Below are 21,196 nucleotides of genomic sequence, written 5' to 3'. Positions count from 1 at the left end.
TTAGGAGGGGGGAATTATTGAAAACACATTCTTACCATTCTCATTGGGCTCTGCTGCCTTGGACACTTCTCTGAACGGTATTATAACTGCATCTCCAGGCACTCTGGGGCTTTCCACATACTTGGGCTTCCTGACGGGTCCTGCAGTGGAAAAGATCTGAGTGTGGCTAATTTTTTCCAGACGCAAACAAAGCTTCAGAATGTACAGTGTGTGTCCTCACCAGGACCCAAATATGCCTAAAGGAAGAGCCGGCCCCTTCTCCTCCCTTGAATACACACACGGTCATTTCAGTACAGACACGGGAATGTCCAGTCTGAGCTGCCAAAGAAGAAATGGGTAAGCTCAGTTTCGAGAATGTAAACTCTGACAAAAACAAAAGCCGCTCTTTTGCTATGAAGTTTCTACAGCTGTCGTTGGTGTACATCAAGTGAGTGATTTTGACATGTTCAAACCTGGACAGCTTTTGGCAAAGGGTTTTTTATTTGGAATTTGTCTCTAACTGGGACAAAGATGGTTGGGTTGCTTGGTATCTCCAAAGTCAGGAGGCAAGGATTACTAACAGCCAGCCTGAAAGATCAACACACTCTGAGCGACCACAGAGAGCAGGCATTTTATCAGACTGGTGACGCACGGCAATTGTGTGGGGCACAGAAGGTGATGGTTTTCTTGGCACATGACAGAGGCACCTTCAGAAAAGCACAGCGGCCAGTGCAGCAGGCAAGTGGGGACACAAGAGAGCCCGTGAGTCCAATCTCTTACCTCCCCCTCAACCTCAAATTATCATCAGAAAATCTGGAATTCTCAGTAAGAACGGATAGACCCCCTCACGCACATTGGTGGTGGCAATGTACAGGTGCAGCCACTTTGGAAAACAGTTTGGTAGTTCCTCAAGAAGTTAAACAGTTATTGTATGACCCAGTAATTCCACCTCTATGTTCACACCACGTCCACACAGAAGTTTGTATACTTGTGCGCACAGTAGCACTATCAATAGCCAAGTGTCCATCAACTACTTATAAAATGTGATATCCTATACAGTGGAATCTTATTGGGCAATAAAAAGGAATGGAGTACTGATTCATGCTACAGCATGAAACACTATGCTAAGGGAAGGAAGCCAGTCCCCATAGATCACATATTGTAGGAGTCCACTAGTGTGGAATTATCCAGAATAGGTAAATTTATTTATTGTTTTTAAACTTTTTTTTTTAAGTTTATTTATTTTGAGAGAGAGAGAGAGAGAATCAGTGGAGAAGGGGCAGAAAGAGAGGTGGACAGAGGATCTGAAGCAGGCTCTGTGCTGACAGCAGAGAGGTTGATGCGGGGCTGGAACTCATGAACCACAAGACCATGACCTGAGCTGAAGTCGGATGCTTAACTGACTGAACCACCCAGGCACCCCCTGAATAGATAAATTTATAGAAACCAAGTATGAATGATTTTCAGGAGCTGGGGGATATGCAGGCTTGTGGGCTAATGACTAAGGGGTATCAGACTTCTTTCTGGAGTGATAAAAATGTCCTAAAATTAGTGGTGATGGCTGCATGAACTTAGGAATATACTAAAAACTTCTACAGGGTACACTTGGAGTGAATTGTATATGTGAATTGTATTTAAATAAAGCAACTTAAAAAAAGAGTGCCTATTTTATTCCTTTCAAACATCACATTTGTTCCAGAATCACCCACTTTACTCTCATTTTCCTTGGTTGCCTTAAAGTGTGCTTTTAACAAGGCCACAAAGGCAGGGAACATTTCACACCAGTAAGGGACAGGATGGTGGAAAGAGTGGCAGATGGGTCGACAGCCCCCCCTCCTGCTCAGCCCTGAGCCATAGCCCTGACTCTCTGGGGTCTCGGCTCTGTCACGGCACACTGAGGTGGTGAATCGGGCACATCCTGAGCACCCTTCTGTGTCAAACATCTTAGGAGTCTGAGCAGTTCCGGTCAGAATATGGTTTGTGGTGAGAGATGCTGCCATCTAAAGGCTTACTGCAAGAGCATCTACATCAGTATAAAAATAATCCAACTCCCTGCCACCTACAGTGTACTACAGATTAAAACAGGCTACGTTATCAAAGAAGCTTATGGTACTTGACAAATAGGGCTATTATTTCAAACTTTAGAAACCATGGTTTTTAAATGGCTAACACAGCATTTAATCACATGGCTATCTCCATAATTTATGTAACCCTGTCAGAAAGAGGATTTTTCAAAGGTTAAAATGGAATGCTTATGGGGGAAGAGGGAGGACCTGCTCACAATATGAATGGAAGATGTAGGCTATACAACAGAATACAAAGCATCATTCAGATTTTATCTAAAAATACACATATCTGTACACAAATATGCATGGAGAGAAGACTGGTAGGGGAGGAAGGCGGGGAGGGTAAGGGGATACTAAAAAGTATTTGCTATAGAGGAGCCAGAAACTAGAAGAAAGGGCCCTAACAGGGCAGGAAGAAATGGAACCAGGACAAACATGAGAACCTTTCTACACTTTTGGTTCCTGACCTATTATCTACGGTAAAAGAGATGGCTGGCGTCTCTTCCCCCATCATCTGCCCTAATAAAGAAGTAAAGCCCTTTACTATTATTGTCCAGTGATTCAAACTGCCCCAACCAGCATGCCATTGCTCAAGAGACACCTATAAATTTCTGCTCACCTTAACTCTTCAGAGTATAAGGAACAGCAAATCTAATCAGATCTATTTCCAGGTTCCAATCTACCTACCCCGCATGTCCTTCAAAAATATTTTCTAACAGTAAGTACTCTCTTAAAATGTGGGCTACAGTAAGTACTCTCTTAAAATTTCACATGGATGAAATATGAATGGTTTCACATGGATGGTTTTATGAATGATTGGAACATCGAACCCCAACGTCACCCAGAAACATCATCCAGAGCCTTCAGAAAGCATCCATGCCCATCCTTTCAATTGTCTAGGACTGTATTTTGTTCACAGGTCAATTGCTAATGATAAGAAATACTCAACATTGAGGAGTGAGGGAATTAAGAGCAGAGCGTCTGGAATTGGGCAAACCTGGATTCAAACATGGTCCCTAGCCTCCCCCAACTTGGACCTCAGTAATACCCCAGAGCTAAAAGATGAACACGTAAGCCTCCTGCTCCAAGGGGAACATCCATGAGAGCAGAGACCAGGTGGAACGGATTCCCAGGATTGGCACAGTGCCTGGCACAGTAAACAGGGATGCAAGATAGGAAAGGAGACATAGAATATACCAAAGGAAATAAAACGTGTATTCAGTGGACCCACAAGGCTAAGCACTAACATACATTAATTCATTCAATGGTAATAACTTTGGGAGAAAAGCACTATTTCCATTTTTAGGTCAGGAAACCGAAGCTCAAATCAGTTAAACAAGTTGCTCATAGCCCACACATGGCAAAACAGGAATTCAAATAGTTCTGTGGTCCATGCAGGTTTGAAGTCCATGTACTCAACCACCACTCAGTAAGTCCATGTACTCAACCACCACTCAGTACTTATAAAAGTGGGAAACCCAGATAAAACATGCAGTCCTAGAAAAGGCCAGAGCAGGGGAAACTTCTACCATCACCTGGTCATCCATGGACTTAGCAGAGTCAACAAATATTTTATTCATATTTATTTGTCTCTGATCACCCCTTTTACTAGGAGTTGAACATTATGAAATGAATACAGGCTTACATGAGATAGTGCAGATCTTGCAATAAATTGAGTCAAATGAATTTTTTGTTTCTTAGTGCATATGAAATTATGTATACACTGTAGTCTGTCACATGTGCAATAGCATTATGTCTAAAAACAATGTACATACCTTAATTAAGAATTACTTGGGATAAGCACTGGGTGTTGTATGGAAACCAATTTGACAATAAATTTCATATTAAAAAAAATTTTTTTAAAAAAGAATTACTTTATTGGGGTGCCTGGGTGGCTCAGTCCAAAGCATCTTTTGATTTCAGCTGAAGTCGTGATCTCACAGTTTGTGAGATCCAGAGCCTGCTTGGGATTCTCTTTCTCCCTCTCTCTCTCTCTTTCCCTCCCCTGCTCACACACATGCTCTCTGTCTCAAAATAAATAGTGCTTTTTTTTTTTTTTTAAGAATTACTTTACTGTTAACAATGTCAACTATCATCCGAGCTTTCAGTGATTAGTAATCCTTTTGCTGGTGGAAGGTCTTGCCTTGACGTTGATGGCTGTGGACAGATCACAGTGGTGGTTGCTGAAGGCTAGGATGGCTGTGGCGATTCCTTAACACAAGACAACAATGAAGTTTGCCACATCAATTGACTCTTCCATGAATGATTTCTCTATATGTGATGCTGTTTAATAGTATTTTACCCACAAAATTTCATTCATAATTAGAGTCAAACCTCTCAAATACTGCTACTACTTTATCAACTAAGTTTATGTAATATTCTAAATCCTTTGTTGTCATTTTAACAATATTTACAGTATCTTCATGGGGAGTAGAAACTGTTTATCCATAAAAATCAACTCCTCATCCATTAAAGTTGTATCATGAGATTGCAACAATTCAGTCCCATCTTCAGGCTCCACTTCTAATTCTAGCTGTCTTGCTGTTTCCACCACATCTGCAGTTACTTCCTCTACTGAAGTCTTGGAACTCTCAAAGTCATTGCTGAAGGTTGGAATCAGCCTCTTCCAAACTCCTGTTCATGTTGATATGTTGACCTCTTCCCATGAATCACAAATATTCTTAAGGACATCTAGAATGGTGAACCCTTTCCAGAAGGTTTTCAATTTATTTTGCCCGATCCATCAGAGGAATCACTATCTGAGGGATTGATAGCCTTACAAAACATATTTCTTAAATAAGACCTAAAAGTTGGAATTACTCCTTGGTCAGGCTGCAAAATGAGCACCATGTTAACAGTCATGAAAACAACATTAAGCCTGTTGTACATCTCTATCAGAGCTCTTGAGTGACCATGGGAATTGTAAATGAGCAGAAGTATTTTGAAAGCAATCTTATTCTGAGCAGATCTCAACAGTGGGCTTAAAATATTCAGTAAACCAAGGAGCCTGCGTGGCTCAGTTGGTTGAGTGTCTGACTTTGGCTCAGGTCATGATCTTGTGGTCTGTGAGTTCGAGCCCCGCATTGGACTCTGTGTTGACAGCTCAGAGCCTGGAGTCAGCTTTGGATTCCATCTCTCTCTGCCCCTCCCAGCTTGTGCACACTCTGTGTCTCAAAAATGAACAAACATTAAAAAAATATTCAGTAAACCATGTCGTAAACAGAAGCAGAAGTCCTGTCATCCAGGCTTTGTTGTCCCACTTATAGAGCACAGGCAGAATACATTTAGTATAATTCTTAAGGACCCTAGGATTTGCAGACTGGTAAATGAGCATTGGTTTCAATTTAAAGTCACCAGCTGCATTAGCCCCTAACAAGAGTCACCCTGACCCCTTTGAAGCTTTAAAGCCAGGCATGGACTTCTCTTCTCTAGTTATGAATGTCCTAGGTGGGATTTTCCAATAGAAGGTGATTTCATCTACACTGAAAATCTGTTGTTTATTGTAGCCACTTTCAGTAATGACCTTAGTTAGATATTCTGGATAACTTGCTGCAGCTTCTACATCAGCACTTGCTGCTTCACCTGATACTTTTATGTTATGAAGATGGCTTCTTTCCTTAAATCTCATGAACCAACCTCTGCTAGCAACAAACTTTTCTTCTACAGCATCCTCACCTCTCTCAGCCTTAACAGAATTGAAAACAGTTAGGGTCTTGCTCTGGATTAGCCTTTGGCTTAAGAAAAGGTGGTGGCTAGTTTGATTTTCTATCCAGATCATTAAAACTTTCTCCCTATCAGCAATAAGGCTGTTTTTGCTTTCCTTTCATTGATGTGTTCACTGGAGTAGCACTTTTAATTTCCTTCAAGAACTTTTCCTCTACATTCACAGCTTGGCTAACTATCTGATGCCAAAGCTAGCTTTCTCGGTTTTTGATATGTCTTCCTCACTAAGCTTAATCATTTCCAGCTTTTGATTTAAAGTGAGAGACATGTGACTCTTCTTTTCTCTTGAACACTTAGAGGACATTATAGGGTTAAATTAAGTTGGCCTAATTTCAAAACTGTTGTATTGGTGCAACATTCAGAACACACCCAACATTTATCAATTAAGTTTCTGTCTTATATGGGTATGATTCGTGGCACCCCAAAACAATTACAATAGTTAACAAAGATCACTGACCACAGATTCACAATAAGACAGTAATGGAAAAGCTTGAAATACTGTGAGAATTACCAAAATGTGACACAGAGACATGAAGTGAGCAAATGCAGCTGGAAAAATGGTGCCAACAGAGTTGCTGGAGATAGGGTTGCCACAAATCTTCAATTTGCAAAAATGCAACATCTCCGAAGTGCAATAAAACGAGGTATGCCTGTATAAACAACTGCTCTCAACATGATCCTTTTATTTAAAGTGCTTTCCACAAACAGCTGAACCTCAAAACGCTATAAAATAAGAAAAATTTATAACTATAGAGGTTTTGTTCCTTCCTCCTCTCAACTGCTCATTAGAGAATCTTTGCACACTTTCCATTAAACATAGCAGATGAACACTCCTTTTCAAAATACCATTAAAGTTGCAGTAAAGGGATCTGAGAGACCAATGGGAAAAGGAGAACACCATAGGCAAGAAACCAAACTTCTGAAAGTGGGAAACCGCTTGCCAAGGAGCAGTGAATTCAGCAGACTAGAAAAGGTTAGCACTGGGGGAGGGGACAGGAAGGCTCAGCCTCAGGGACACAAAGCACCTCTGAAGGCACACAAGATCAGGTCTTGAGAATCTACTGAAGGGAGAATTAGACGCTCAGAACTAGGAAGCATTCTCTCTCTCATCCTGGAGGCTGAGGTTTTCCTCTGGAAAGGCTGAATGCCAAGACCATAGAGACTCGAGCTAAACTCTTAAGTGCTAAACTAAAAAACCAGGATTAAGAAAAATTCCACATGCGGATTGGTAGGCCCCAGATGCACCCCTGCGTTTAGCCATGAAAACACAGGCAGTGAGCACTCACACCATGACAGAGAGAGACATTAGAGGATTCTTCTCGGGAGAAAGTCACCAAGAGAAAAGACCTGTAGGTAACCAGTTGGGGACGTCCCCTGAAAGAAATGGTAGATCCCTGGGGCTCCTAGGTGGCTCAGTCAGTTAAGCAGCCAACTTCAGCTCAGGTCAAGGTTTGTAGGTTCAAGCCCTGCATTGGGCTCTGCGCTGACAGTTGGGAGCCTGGAGCCTGCTTCGGATTCTGTACCTCCCTCTCTCTGTCCCTCCCCTGCTTGCACTGGCTCTCGCTCTCTCTCTCAAAAATAAACATTTAAAAAAAAAAAAAAAAAAAGAAAGAAATGGTAGATCCCTGACCACTGTATTACAAAGCCTGTCCTCAATACCTCAACACCTATCCGGCACTTTCAATCAGCTTCTTTGTTCCTCCCAACATACAAACTAGAATCAGAAGGTCAAGGAAAGGTCCTGAAAGACACCAACTGAAACAAGAAAAGGACTCTGAGGAATCAGACAAAACAGGAGGAACACACTCCAGAATGAGGAGAGTTACTGCTTCCACTACCCAAGGGGTTACCACAACAAAGGGCACCTAGGATCCATGTGGTGGGCAACTGATAAGAATGACTGAAGGATGACGAGAAGAGAGGCTACCCCACTAGGAGGCATGTGATCACCAGACACCCATCTTACACCTGAATTGCTGTCTATTAAACCACAATGACACTGATTTCTATGCCACTGAAACAAAAAAACTCCCCCAAAATGAAGTGGCCGCATTCCTTATCAACAGACCCAAATTGAGAATTCCATCTCCCTACTACCCTCTTACTCAAGGATATTACTACCCAGCTGCCTTCTACACACAGCTTTTTAAAATTTTTATTTTTTTTTTTTATTTTTTTTTGAGAGAGAGAGAGAGAGAGCGAGCGCTAGCCCAAGTGGGGCAAGGGGCAGAAAGAAGGGGACAGAGGATCCAAAGAAGGCTCTGGGCTAACAGCAGACCTCGAACATCCAGGTACCCCTACACACAGCTCTTTGTTTAAAGTAAAATGCTCAATGTTCCCAAGCATAAACTATCTTAAAGTAATCTCCCTTGCCCTTCCCTATCAGGTTAATCCCTGCAAATTAGCCAGAATATAATGCTACATACTAATTATGCAGAAAGCATGGTACTTTGGCTACTATGTTTTAAGGCAAGAGTTCCTTAGAAATGATATGATACAAGACTGTCAGGTATTAGCTTGAAAATCAGCTAAGGGTGCCTGGCTGGCTCCGTCGATACAGTATGTGACTCCTGATCTTGGGGTTGAAAATTCAAGCCCCACATTAGGTGTAGAGATAACTTAAAAAAAAAAAACAGTAGGAAGGGTGCCTGGGTGGATCAGTTGGTTAAGGTTCAACTCTTGATTTTGGCTAGGTCATGAACTCATGGTCTGTGAGATCAAGCCCCATGTAAGACTCTATGCTGCCAGTGTGGAGACTGCTTGCGATTCTCTATCTCCCTCCCTCCCCTCCCTCTCTTTCTGCTCCTACCCTACTCACCCTCTCTCTCACTCTCAAAATAAATGAACTTTTTAAAAAATACATAATTTATTGTCACATTGTCTTACATACAACACCCAGTGCTCATCCCAACAAAATGAACTTCTTTAAAAAAATGAAGATTCCGATATACTTACTACGTATGGCTGGGACCATGGCCATGCTTTGGTACCAAGAGTATCAAGTAGAAAAGCATAGGCTACTATGGGCAGGGCCCCTAAGGAGGACCAATCACCCTTCTTCCCTCAGGTCTAAGCAGAGTCTAGGGTCATGGTTGGGGTACCAATGGAGAATGTTCTCAATCATAAATGGGAATTGTTCTCAATTATAAGTCATTTCATAGTAACTATGGATCCTTTACCTCATCCAGATTCCCCCACCCCCATTCCCATTCTCTACTATGTGATACAAGGGAAGCGTCCTCGACTTTAAAGATAAAGGGCTCTTAAGACAAAGAGACACAGGCGCCTGGGTGGCGCAGTCGGTTAGGCGTCCGACTTCAGCCAGGTCACGATCTCGCGGTCCGTGAGTTCGAGCCCCGCGTCAGGCTCTGGGCTGACGGCTCGGAGCCTGGAGCCTGTTTCCGATTCTGTGTCTCCCTCTCTCTCTGCCCCTCCCCCGTTCATGCTCTGTCTCTCTCTGTCCCAAAAATAAATAAACGTTGAAAAAAAAAAAAATTAAAAAAAAAAAGACAAAGAGACACAGATTGTGCCCTGAAGAGGTTAAACAGGCACCCAGTACTCAGCTTGCACAAGAAGAGCTCCTGCCATCTCCTTTCACAGTTCAGCAGGACCTGTGTCAGCCTGGGAGGGGGATCAGCAGCCCAGCCTTAATCACTTCAGTCTCCAGCCTCAGAGGCAGGCATGCTTCCCATTCAGTCCTCTGCCTATGGAAATCTCCAAATGTACTTTTCCCAGCGGCCAGTTTTCCTACTCTTTTTGACATTTTAATCACATAGCTGACTATTCTGCTGCTTAGAAACTGCCATATAAGGAATATTTTTAAAAAGGGATGGCAGAAATAAACCAAACTGGGCTTTATCTCCAGGCAGTGAAAGACAGAAGGGCAGGGGTTACTTTACATTTCTGAGTGTTTCAGTTAAAAATAATTATATATATGAAAGCAGTATTTGGGATGTGGAATACCTGAGGCTATTTATTGCATTTAAAGCAGTCTTACATTTTTCACAACATCTGGAGACTATGAAAAGTGGAACTTTGTATTATCAATCATTTTAGAGGGTTTTGTTTTTGTTTTCTTTTTTAAGCATCTTGAACTTTTACAGAAAAGGTTCCTTTCAATTTTATCTGGTCTGGGGTTTTCATATTACATTGGGAAATGTCCACAACAAGAGGGGAATGATAAAAAGGATAAGTAAGAGAATCTCCTTTGGGGGAGGGAAGCTTTATCACTTAAGCAAATGTCATTAATTAGTCAGTTCCCAAATGGTAAACTCTGGTAAACGATCAGATCACAGTCGGGATTTTTAAAGGGCACAATACTTAGCGCTTTCATTTGACCCTCTCCCTCCTGTGCCCCAAAAGGAAAGTGTTGGAGGGAGGAAGAGACACAGTCCGAACTGAGAAAGGGAGGAATTTGGCCTGAGGGCACGATGGGAACACCAAACACTGTAAATGGGATGAAGGTGTCCTCTCTTGTTGCTTTGTCCTGTGCTGAGTTGAGGTAGGTCAGGTGAGCTGGTGGGACCGCCCACAACCCTACCTGGGAGGAGTGAGAGCTTCTTGGGAGGATTCACTTTGAGGGAAGGAGCCAGACAATGAACCAACCCCAGTCAGGAAGCCTCCACCCAAAGTGAGGGCAATTTCAAGCACAGTGTGCTGTCCATCACTTGGATTTCTCCTACAAGAAGCAGGGGAGAGACCACATATAAAAACCTAAAATGCTTCTGGAGATGGCTCTACTCCAGGGATGGACAAAGGCAGCAAGAGGCTCCCCAGCCAGCTCTACATCTTGGGTACTGGAAGCTGATGAAAGGCAAGACTTCAGGAGAAGTGCATCAGCAAAAGCTTCTCTGGTCTGCCCCTTGGGGGGGCTTCCAGAAACTTCTAGAAACACTTTTATGACTGCCTGGGGCCTTGTGTAGGGAGAGGAGGACAGTAAGTCAGTGCAACCTGAGTTATTACTACTGTATATAACCTCCTCTAAAGACAGGTAAGGTCTGGGAAAATGCAGGCTAATTCTACGGAAGAAAAAACTGGTGAGAGGAAAACAATGGGCCACCTGCTAATGATGATTGAAATACGAGAGTTACCTAACATTACTCTCAATAAGCCTCCTTTTTCTTATTTCAAATACCTTATTTTTTTAAGAGTGCATTGAGAAGGGTAGACAGCCTTTATTTATTCACCCAATGCACAAGGCACTGTGTGATATAAACGTGCATTGCCATTCAGGCACTTAAATCTAGTAGGAAAACAGTGTTTCAAGATGGAGCCATATTCCTTTCAATATATCAGCTTTAAAATAAATGTTGACAAAGATTTTCAAGTCTCAGTTTATAGTGTGCATATTTCCAGCACTTTGAGTACAATAAACCCCAAGGTCAACAAAATATGTACCCTGAGTAATGTTGCCACTTTCTTCCAATGCAGTTTGCTGTTCCTACACTGTACTGTCTTTATATACCAAAGCATGGAAATGCATTAATTCATAAAAATTAATAAAGTAATTAATTCTTTATTTACTCAAGTATCCACTGGCATCCACTGCATGCCAGGCCCAGGGTGAGAACAAGAAAGATATCAACATGCTCTCCTAAAGCTCTCAGATGAGGGAACAAAACTCTTTATCACATTGCCTAAATTTTATTTCCAAACACTTCACTATAGTTAATGTGATATAAATGCATGTCGGGTGCCTTTAATCTACTGCCTAAAAGCAATTAGTTGTCTTAATCTGGAATACAGACCCCAGAGGTTAACTAGCCTTTAATCATAAGGCCACACTCAAGAGCAGACCATTCACTACTAGTCAGTCAGCTAGCTATCCCTACCACAGCCACCACAGTAACACAAGTTAGCACGCTTGAGGTCAGAAATGGACTTCCACACTGGTGAAGTTCCTGATTTTGGTAAATCATTATTATGTAGTTGGAAATTTATCTGCAGTGGTAAAAGTCATATTGAGTTAAGAGGATTAACCAGAAACATCCCGGAAACTCTCTAGCCCTTGTATGACCCCAGTAGAAACTCTAGCAGGAATGCAGAAAGGTGTCCTAGCTTAATAAGGAAAAGGTCCAGGTCTACCTGCTGATTCCAGAGAATTATTTGGCCCCAAGGCAAAACGACAGGATAAGTGAAATTGTGTCTGTGGTAGGTGGAACCTTGAAAGATGTCACTCCAAGATTCCTGTCCCCTGGTTACCAAATGAAACACAATCTGGGTATGGCTGTGAAGGGGTCTTGCAGATGGAATTTAGAATTAAGGCTACAGGATGGCAACACACAAGGCAGTGAATGTTTCTTGGGAAGGAAAAGCCTGATCCTTCACCCCCTACTTGGGGACTGTGTCGCTTGGATTCTTCTTTGTACCTGTTCCTTTCCATTCGACTTGACCTTCAGCCATCTTGCCCTTTCCCTGGCCAGATAACCCTCTTGAGCCCAAATGTTCCTTGTACTACAGTCTTCTGGAAAGCAAACTCACCTCCTGCTGTGTGATCTCTAACATTTACATGGGATTGTTTTTGCCGTAGCTTAATCTTCCTGAGCCTGCTACCACCGTGGTAGTAGGTTTTAGGTGGGGTTGTAGTGCCTTTGATTAATGTAAATATCTCATTTTCATCTTTCTTCCATTGATTTGGCCTCTCCAGTGACCTGAGATTTCTGTTAAAAAGGTTGATGTTACTGTTTACTGTCTCTTGTAGAGGAAACTAATAAAGTGTCTTTGTGTCGGGAAAAAAAAAATAGAATTAAGGTACTAATCAGCTGACCTTAAAATAGCCTTACAAAGGATAGACCCAATGTAATCACACGAGCCCTTAAAAGCAGAAGAGGAAGACTGAAGAGTCTGTCTTCAGCTCATCAGCACATGTGACATGCCCCTGGGGGGCTTCCAGAAACACTTTTACAAGGGCCCAGAGCCTTGTGTAAGGAAAGGAGGGTACAAGTCAGGGTAATCTGAGTTAGGTATAGATAAGATCACATTAGTAATAAAGAATATGAGGTAAGGGGCGCCTGAGTGGCTCAGTCGGTTAAGCGTCTGACTTCGGCTTAGGTCATGATCTCACGGTTTGTGGGCTCGAGCCCCGTGTTGGGCTCTGTGCTGACAGCTCAGAGCCTGGAGCCTGCTTTGGATTCTGTGTCTCCCTCTCTCCCTCTCTCTGCCCCTCCCCTGCCCACACTCTGTTTCTGTGTCTCTCAAAAATAAATAAACTTTTAAAAAAATTAAAAAAAAAAAAAGAGTATGAGGTAAGATAAGGCAGAAGTTGGGGGAAGCGGTCAGAGAGACTCAAAGCATAAGAAGGATTCAACCCTTCTGGACTTGACACGTTGTGAGTGGTAAAGATGGAGGAAGGGGGCCACAAGCAAAGGAATGCAGCCAGCCCCTAAAAGTTGAGAACAATCCCAGCCAAGAGCCAGCAAGGAAGTGGGGACTCAATGCTACAGCCACATGACACTGAATTCTGCCACTATAAATGAGCTTGGGAATGTTTCATCCTCTCAGCCTCCAAAAAGGCTGAAGCCTGGCCAACATCTTCAGTGGGTCTTGTGAAATCAAAGCAGGGAAACCAATTTTGCCATTCTGTGCCTGGACTTCTAACCTACAGAACTATGAGTAATAAGCTTTTGGTTTTTTTTTTTAATTTTTTTAATGTTTATTTATTTTTGAGAGAGAGGGAGAGACAGAGCATGAGCAGGGGAGGAGCAGAGAGAGAGGGAGACACAGAATCCGAAGCAGGTTCCGGGCCCTGAGTTGTCAGCACAGAGCCCGACACAGGGCTCGAACTCACAAACCGCGAGATCATGACCTGAGCCGAAGTTGACCGTGTAACTGACTGAGCCACCCAGGTACCCCAATAAGTTTGTTTTAAGCTTATATGTTTGTAGTAATTTCTTAGGGCAACAATGGAAAACGAATGTATTGTCTATGAAATCCTGGAATACTTGCTACCGGTAACACTAAATGCAAGGTGCTGTCAGGGCACCGACCCCCTAAAAGAACTGAGCTGGAACTTTACTGGGCATACAAAACAGGTTATATGGTTGCACTGAGCTAGCCTGCTAATGAATCTATGTATAGACAGAGAACCCTGTCTGAGCCTTGTTTTCATTCACACCTGAGTTTATAGGGGGACCTCTCTAGCCCTTACCTCCTCTATTGGTAGTAATTATAATTTACCATAAAGATCTAATGCCTAAAGGTTGTTTTGTCATGCTGGTAATAATCATTAACCAAGGCATCACAAATAAATGGCTAACCACAACCTTGGTTTTAAGATGTCCCCTAGGGGGGAAAAATTCTGACTCCTTCCTGGAATGGTAATTTCAGAGTTTCCCTAAAGAACTAGGGAAGAAGCCCATAAGGGAAAGGGTTCTCCTGTTATTCACACAAGCAGGAAACAAACCCAAGCTCTGCTGCATGGTGAAGTAATGACTTCGAAAAGAGACAGAGAGCATCCCTGAGAACTTTCTTTCCCTGAAGGTTCAGATCAGTATGCTCAAAGTAGGTGCCTAGACCAGGAACAACAGCGTGACCAGGGATCTGGTTAGAAATGCAAATTCTCGAGAAACTTAACAGGAACCCATGGGGGAGGGGAAGGGAAAAAAAAAAAAAAGAGGTTAGAGTGGGAGAGAGCCAAAGCATAAGAGACTGTTAAAAACTGAGAACAAACTGAGGGTTGATGGGGGGTGGGAGGGAGGGGAGGGTGGGTGATGGGTATTGAGGAGGGCACCTTTTGGGATGAGCACTGGGTGTTGTATGGAAACCAATTTGTCAATAAATTTCATAAAAAAAAAAAAAAAAAAGAAATGCAAATTCTCAGCCCCATCCCAGACCAGAGTGATTCTGCTGTGTCCTCAGGTTTGAAAATCACTGGGTTACCCAGTCCTGTGTAGCTATGTAAGACCTTGCCCATGTCCTGAAACAGCTTACCATCAAGTATAAAGATTAGACAGGAAGAGCCACCATGGCCAGTGTTAAGTGACTTGGGGAGGACAGCAGCAGTAGAGGCAAGAGGCAGGACCTAAGCTGGGTGGGAGGCAGGGGGCAATCACACCAGAGAGTGCACGGAGGTGGAATGAAAGCAGCTTGAGGAAGAGAACTTTGCCTCTTGTTGGCTCTCTTAGAGCACCGTGTACTCAAGGGGTGCACAAATACTAATGGTGACAACCAAGAGTTTCTGCTCTTTAAATGAATTACAACTATTGGCTTTAATCACTTTTAAGGAATTTCCTGATCTGGGGCTATTTTTCAAATATTCAGCACAGTAGCTATTATGGAATCCTGTTCTAACCTCCATTCATTCCTCCTGTCAAGGGTGGGAGATTTAGGGGTAAGGGAAGAGGTGGGAGGGAAAAGCATGAGTCCCAGTCTATCCAGAGGTCCCACCTGTTGGCGGGACTTAACTATCTGGGAGAGGGCAGGAGACGAGAGGTCCCATGGCCCACTCATCAGCTCCCCTCCCATTCCTCCACAGTGACCAGGCCAAGACTTCTCCATTCTCCTCAAACCTCTGATGCACACACATGCACCCCCCCCCAAAAGGAAACTTCATGGCCCACATCAGAGATAAGGATATAGAAGGAAACACCTGAAACTTTGTTCAGCTCCATCCTCACACCTACTTGCAGTTATACTAATCCTGTCACACCCACATAAAACTAATCCTTCTCTGCTCATGGTGACAAGATCAAGACCAAGAAAAGGCAAGAATGCAGACTCCAACAGTTTCTATAGAGAAATATCAGAACTGTTGCTCTGGATAAGAGGGTTTATAAGCTTAATAAGATTAAGTCGAAATAGCAGCAATGGATATTGTTACAACCTAGGTTGCACTGAGACCAACAAAAAGGGCCTAACTTGGGCAACGGGCCACCACTACACACATAGTAGAATAGTAAAATTTAAGAACAACAACAACAAAAAAAGATGGAGGAGTAAAAACTGATGGCAAGCACGCAGATCAAGGGGAACTCTCCTCTGTTGCTGGTGGAGATGCAAAACGGCAAATCACTTTAGTAAAGAGTTGACATTTATATATAAAATTAAACATACCATGTGACCAAACAATTCCACAACTAGATACGGACCTCAGAAAAATGAAAATGTTAGCCCCAAAACCTGCATGTACATGTTTATGGCAACTTTATTCATCATCACCGCAAAGTAGAAGCTACTGAAATGTCCTTCAAGTGGCGAATGGATAAACTATAGTATATCCATGCAACAGAGGGGTACTCAGCAATACAAAGGGGTACTGATACCCACTACAAAGTTTTGAATTTCAAACGTACTTATACTCAGTGAAAGAAGCCAGACTCAAAGGTTGAGTACTGTATCGTTGCATTTATATGACATTCTAGAGAACACAAACCATAGATTTAGTTGTTCCCAGGAAGTAAGGGTTGACTGCAGAGCAGCAGCCTGAGGGAATATTTTGGGGTGAGGAAGCTGTTCTGTACTTGACTGTGGGGGTGCTGAAAACAGAACTCTATGCATTTGCTAAAGCCTATAGATCTGTACAACGAAAAGTGAACTTTATTGTAGAGCTATAAAAAATGAAAAAAAAAATTTAAAAGGATGGCCTGACTTAGGGTGTCCATCTGTGTAGGGGAGTATCAGTAGTTGTAGGACACCTCCATTCTAGGCAAATATCTCTGACCTACTGAGAGGCAGAAATAGCTGGAGGCTAGTCCCAGCATCCACCACATCCCCTTCTACCTTGGTGTTAAAAAAAAAAAAAAAAAAAAAAAAAAAAAACCTAATTTTTAACTGGTCACTATTTTAAAAAGTACCCAATACTTGCAAAGAGGGGTACCTGGGTGTTTCGGTCAGTGTCCAACTCTTTCTTTCTTTCTCTTTTTTTCTTTCTTTCTTTCTTTCTTTCTTTCTTTCTTCCTTTCTCTCCTTCTTTCTCTCTTTCTCTCTCTCTCTCTCTCTCTCTCTCTCTTTACTGTTTATTCAATTTTGAAAGACAGAGAGAGAGAGTGCAAACAGGGGAGGGGCAGAAAGAGAGGGAGACACAGAATCCGAAGCAGGCTCCGGGCTCTGAGCTGTCAGCACAGAGCCCGACGCATGGCTCGAACTCACAAACCGTGAGATCATGACCTGAGCTGAAGTTGGACACTTCACCAACTGAGCCACCCAGGCGCCCCAAGGGTCCCACTCTTGATTTCAGCTCAGGTCATGATCTCACTGTCTTGACATTGGGATGGAGCTCCTCGTCAGTCTCCAAGCTGAGCATGGAGCCTGCTTAAGATTCTCTCTCCCCCTCACCTTCTGCTCCTCCCTCACTAGCATGTGTCCATGTGTTCTCGCTCTCACTCTCACTCTCACTCTCAAAAAAGAAAAAAAAAAAAAAAAAAGGAGGCCAAGAGATTATAGAGTATACCTTGAGTGGGGTGGTAGGGGTTGTTTTATGTAAAGCAGACTCTCCAAGACCATCTCATTCTATATTCCTGACTGGCTTCCTAGTAACTGGACTATTTTACGGCTCTGCATGTTTCCAAGAGCTTAATAGCAATGCAAATGATTCCTGTCCATAGCAATGTAAATGAATTTTGTGTGGCAGAGAATATAAATCTCTGTAATCCAAATTCTCATTTAAACTGGTCTTAACATCTTACTCGCTCCCTCCTTAATTAATGAGCTAAATAAAATTGTTGACATATGACCTTTTATATTTGCATGTCCTATTTTTACTTTCTTGAAAATTATACTTCAGCAGCACAGGGCATTAAATAAATCAAAGAGTGCATTTTCCAGCCTCCTTGGCAGCTAGGTAAGTGCAGTCAGAAAGGAAACTGAGTGTTAGGTGGGATTTCAAGGATGAGTGTTTAAAACTAGCCAACCCAGGGGCGCCTGGGTGGCGCAGTCGGTTAAGGGTCCGACTTCAGCTCAGGTCACGATCTTGCGGTCCGTGAGTTCGAGCCCCGCGTCGGGCTCTGGGCTGATCGCTCAGAGCCTGGAGCCTGTTTCCGATTCTGTGTCTCCCTCTCTCTCTGCCCCTCCCCCGTTCATGCTCTGTCTCTCGCTGTCCCAAAAATAAATAAACGTTAAAAAAAAAAAATTAAAAATAAATAAATAAATAAAAAAAAAAAAAAAAATAAATAAATAAACGTTAAAAAAAAATAAAAAAAAAAAGTTTAAAAAAAAAAAAACTAGCCAACCCAGCTGAGAGGGGCCCCTTATTACTCTCCTCACTCTCTTCCGTCTGATAGGAAATCTTGACATGCTAGCTGGTACTCTAATAATCCCATCGGACCATGAGGTGACCTTGTGGTAGGAAGGTGTCGCAGGCTGATACTGGCACCCAAAAGTATGTCCATGACCTAATCTCTGAAACCTGTAAATGTTCTTTATTTAGAAAAGTGGTTCATGTGGATGTGATTAAGTTAAGGATTCTGAGACACAGGAATCATCCTGGACTATCCAGCTGGGCCCAAAATGTCATCACAAGTATCCTGACAAAAGAGGCAAGGAGAAAGGAGACCAGACGGCCACACAGAGAGAAAGCCAAGTGAAGACAGAGACAGAATGGAGGGATGCAACCACAAAAAAAAAAACGGTCACGGGTAGGCCCCAGAACCTAGGACAAGCAAGAGTCTCTGGAGGGAGTGCAACTCTGCTCATACCTTAATTCCTGAATTCTGGTCTCCAGAACCGTGAGAATGAATTGCTATTGTTTTAAGCTACCAAGTTTGCGGTACTTTGTTACAGCAGACCCAGGAAACTAACACAGAGAATGGACACAAGTCAGGGGCCTGGTCCCCTGATGACAGACAGGTTGAAGTCACCTCAGCCCTGCAACATCTAACTCCATATTACTAACAGGAGAGAAATAAATTTTTATTTTGTTGAAGCTATTATGTATTTGATTGTTTTTCCTTGAAGCCAGACCTAATCCTAATGTAGCAACATACTGTGATTATGAGTTATTGGCCCTAACCTCAATTTGCCTAAGCTGATCAATCATATTGGTTCTCCACAGCCTCAGCAAGGTTGAGAAGTAAATGAAGAGCTGAAGAAGGAAGTCAGTCCCAAATAATTGATACAACTGTGTTACATTTAGAAATAAGTTTGTGTAGAGGCACCTGAGTGGCTTAGTCCGTTAAGTGTCTGACTTTGGCTCAGGTCACAATCTCATGGTCTGTGAGCTCAAACCCTGCATCAGGGTCAGTGCTGACAGCTAAGAGCCTGAAGCCTGCTTCAGATTCTGTGTCTCTGTCTCTTCCTCTCTCAAAAATAACATTAAAAAAAAAAAAAGGAAGTAAGTTTGTGGTCACTGGGTATAATCAGGAAACATGTCTAGTAGAGAATTTCTTGTATTTTTTAATTGTTTTTTTAACGTTTATTTATTTTTGAGAAGAGAGAGACAGAGCATGAACGGGGGAGGATCAGAGAGAGAGGGAGACACAGAATCTGAAACAGGCTCCAGGCTCTGAGCTGTCAGCACAGAGCCCGACGCGGGGCTTGAACTCATGGACCGTGAGATCATGACCTGAGCTGAAGTCGGACGCTCAACTGATTGAGCCACCCAGGCACCCCTAGAATTTCTGACATTTTTTAAATGTAGGGGCACCTGGGTGACTCAGCTGATTAAGCGACTGACTCTTGATTTTGGCTCAGGTCACGATTTCATGGTTTGTGAGATCAAGTCCCACACTGGGCTCCACACTGACAGCACAGAACCTGCTTAGGATTCTTTCTTTCCTCCTTTCTCTCTGTCTCTCTCGCACTCAAGTGTGTGTGTGTGTGTGTGTGTGTGTGTGTGTGTGTGTGTGTGTGTGTGTGTGTGTGTGTGTGTGTGTGTGGGTGAACGTGTGCTCTTTCTCTCTCTCAAAATAAACATTTAAAAACTAAATAAAACAAAACATGGCCTATTGGAGTTTCTGACTGATTAGCTTTGTGATTCCTATTCAAGATATCTAATTTTTAGCTTTAAGTGAAAATCATTTTAAATGTGTGACTTTAAATTAGATTATAAACATAAGATTTGTAAACTGAGTTTAAAGGCTATGGAAAGCCATGTTTAAAATTAACAACACTACCTTGAACAGTAATTTGAAACTCTTATTATCATCTGTATACAAAACGCTGCTCTCAGACATCAAAAGGCTCATTTTAACAATGGTCTCTCCACAGTATAGTCAGTCTCTCACTTGTAAAATGCTCAGAGGAAGAAGTTCAAGATGGAAAGAAGGAAGGAGGGAGAGAGGAAAAAAGGACCCCCCAAAACTCCCTTAACTCTGTCTCCCACAGCCCTTAGCCAGCCAACAAAGATAGCCACTTCATTTCTGGTCCTTCAGCTGAATTCTAGAACCTTCCATGTGCAACCACAGCCCCCATGGTCATTGTGGTATACTTGTCAGCGTCCCCCAGAGGACTCACTCCTCCATGTTCCTGCTGTCTGTACAGAGGGAGACACTCTCTCTGAGAAGTCAGGAGCAGCCCATGGTGTTGCTGTACATGGTCAGAGGTTGGTTCATCAGGTCAGACACAAGTGGCCTCTAATGATCCAAAGAGTCCCAGCACAGGCTCCTTGGAGACTAAAAGCAAGAGCAGAGCAGAGGTTGGGCTTGTGAGCCGGAGGCAAACATTCCTCTCTGACCTCTTGGGTGAGAAGCTCACACTCTGAAGCATGTGATTGCCATTATCTGAAATACCTCTTGGAAGCCTCAGGAACCTAAGAGAGCAGCAGCAGACTGATATCTACAGGCTTAGCTGTTATCTCCTTCGAGTTTGAATAGGACAAATTGCACTCAGAGATGACATAGGTAACCCATGACATCACTGACAAGGAGCCAGCTGAAGAGCCACTGGCAGACCACATCTCTGTCATGGTCACGGGCAGCCCCTTCAGTGACCCAGCCAGTCAAAACCCTCCTCCAGCAACATCTGACTTTCTGTGCCCTGACCTCAGGGACTGGGTTTGCACACGGAGTTACAGTCTGGTCCTTTAGCATTTTTCTTTTTCATCAAAGCAACTACAATTTTATCTCACTCTCAAAAGCTGATCAAGATTAATCTGCAGCTTATAATTCCTGATTCCATAATGACTTATTACAACAAGAGTGGCTGCTTGATTTTTTTCCTTTAAATCAACTCTAACAGGTTGTCACGCTGACCTCCAGCTTACCATTTGCTACCAGTCACCAGGTCAACCACAAGGCCCTACGAATTACCCAACTAACTCCCCGACCTCTCCCTTCCCGAAGACTCCTCCTCCTGTAAACGTTCCAGTCATCCCAGCCCACCTCACGTTCCCACACACCATGGTGGGTGGGACTGTCTGTCTGCTTTCCACACAGGCTCAAACATCTTTAAACCTTTGAGCAAAGAAGAATGAAGCTATTAAAATAAGTCCCCAACCTGACTAAGCCAAAGAAAAACAGCTCCAGAAGTTCGAGTTTTCAACCTGTTGCACTTTTACA

At 42.9% G+C, this 21,196-nt stretch overlaps 1 protein-coding gene across 4 annotated transcripts in view; it reads right to left on the bottom strand.

Moving 5' to 3' along the window:
• The window catches only part of TANC1 (tetratricopeptide repeat, ankyrin repeat and coiled-coil containing 1), a 240,624-nt gene that overhangs the window by 89,891 nt on the left and 129,537 nt on the right, over window positions 1–21,196 (bottom strand). For all 4 annotated transcript variants that reach the window (XM_032594413.1, XM_030325447.2, XM_030325449.2 and 1 more), the window contains one exon: window positions 36–140. In XM_032594413.1, the coding sequence (XP_032450304.1) occupies window positions 36–140 (105 nt within the window). The remainder of the gene's footprint in view (window positions 1–35; window positions 141–21,196) is intronic.

The sequence above is a fragment of the Lynx canadensis genome, chromosome C1, assembly GCF_007474595.2.
Source record: "Lynx canadensis isolate LIC74 chromosome C1, mLynCan4.pri.v2, whole genome shotgun sequence".
Taxonomy (NCBI): Eukaryota; Metazoa; Chordata; class Mammalia; order Carnivora; family Felidae; genus Lynx; species Lynx canadensis.
The sequence above is the reverse complement of the archived record's forward strand: the minus strand, read 5'-3'. Positions and strand labels throughout refer to the sequence as shown.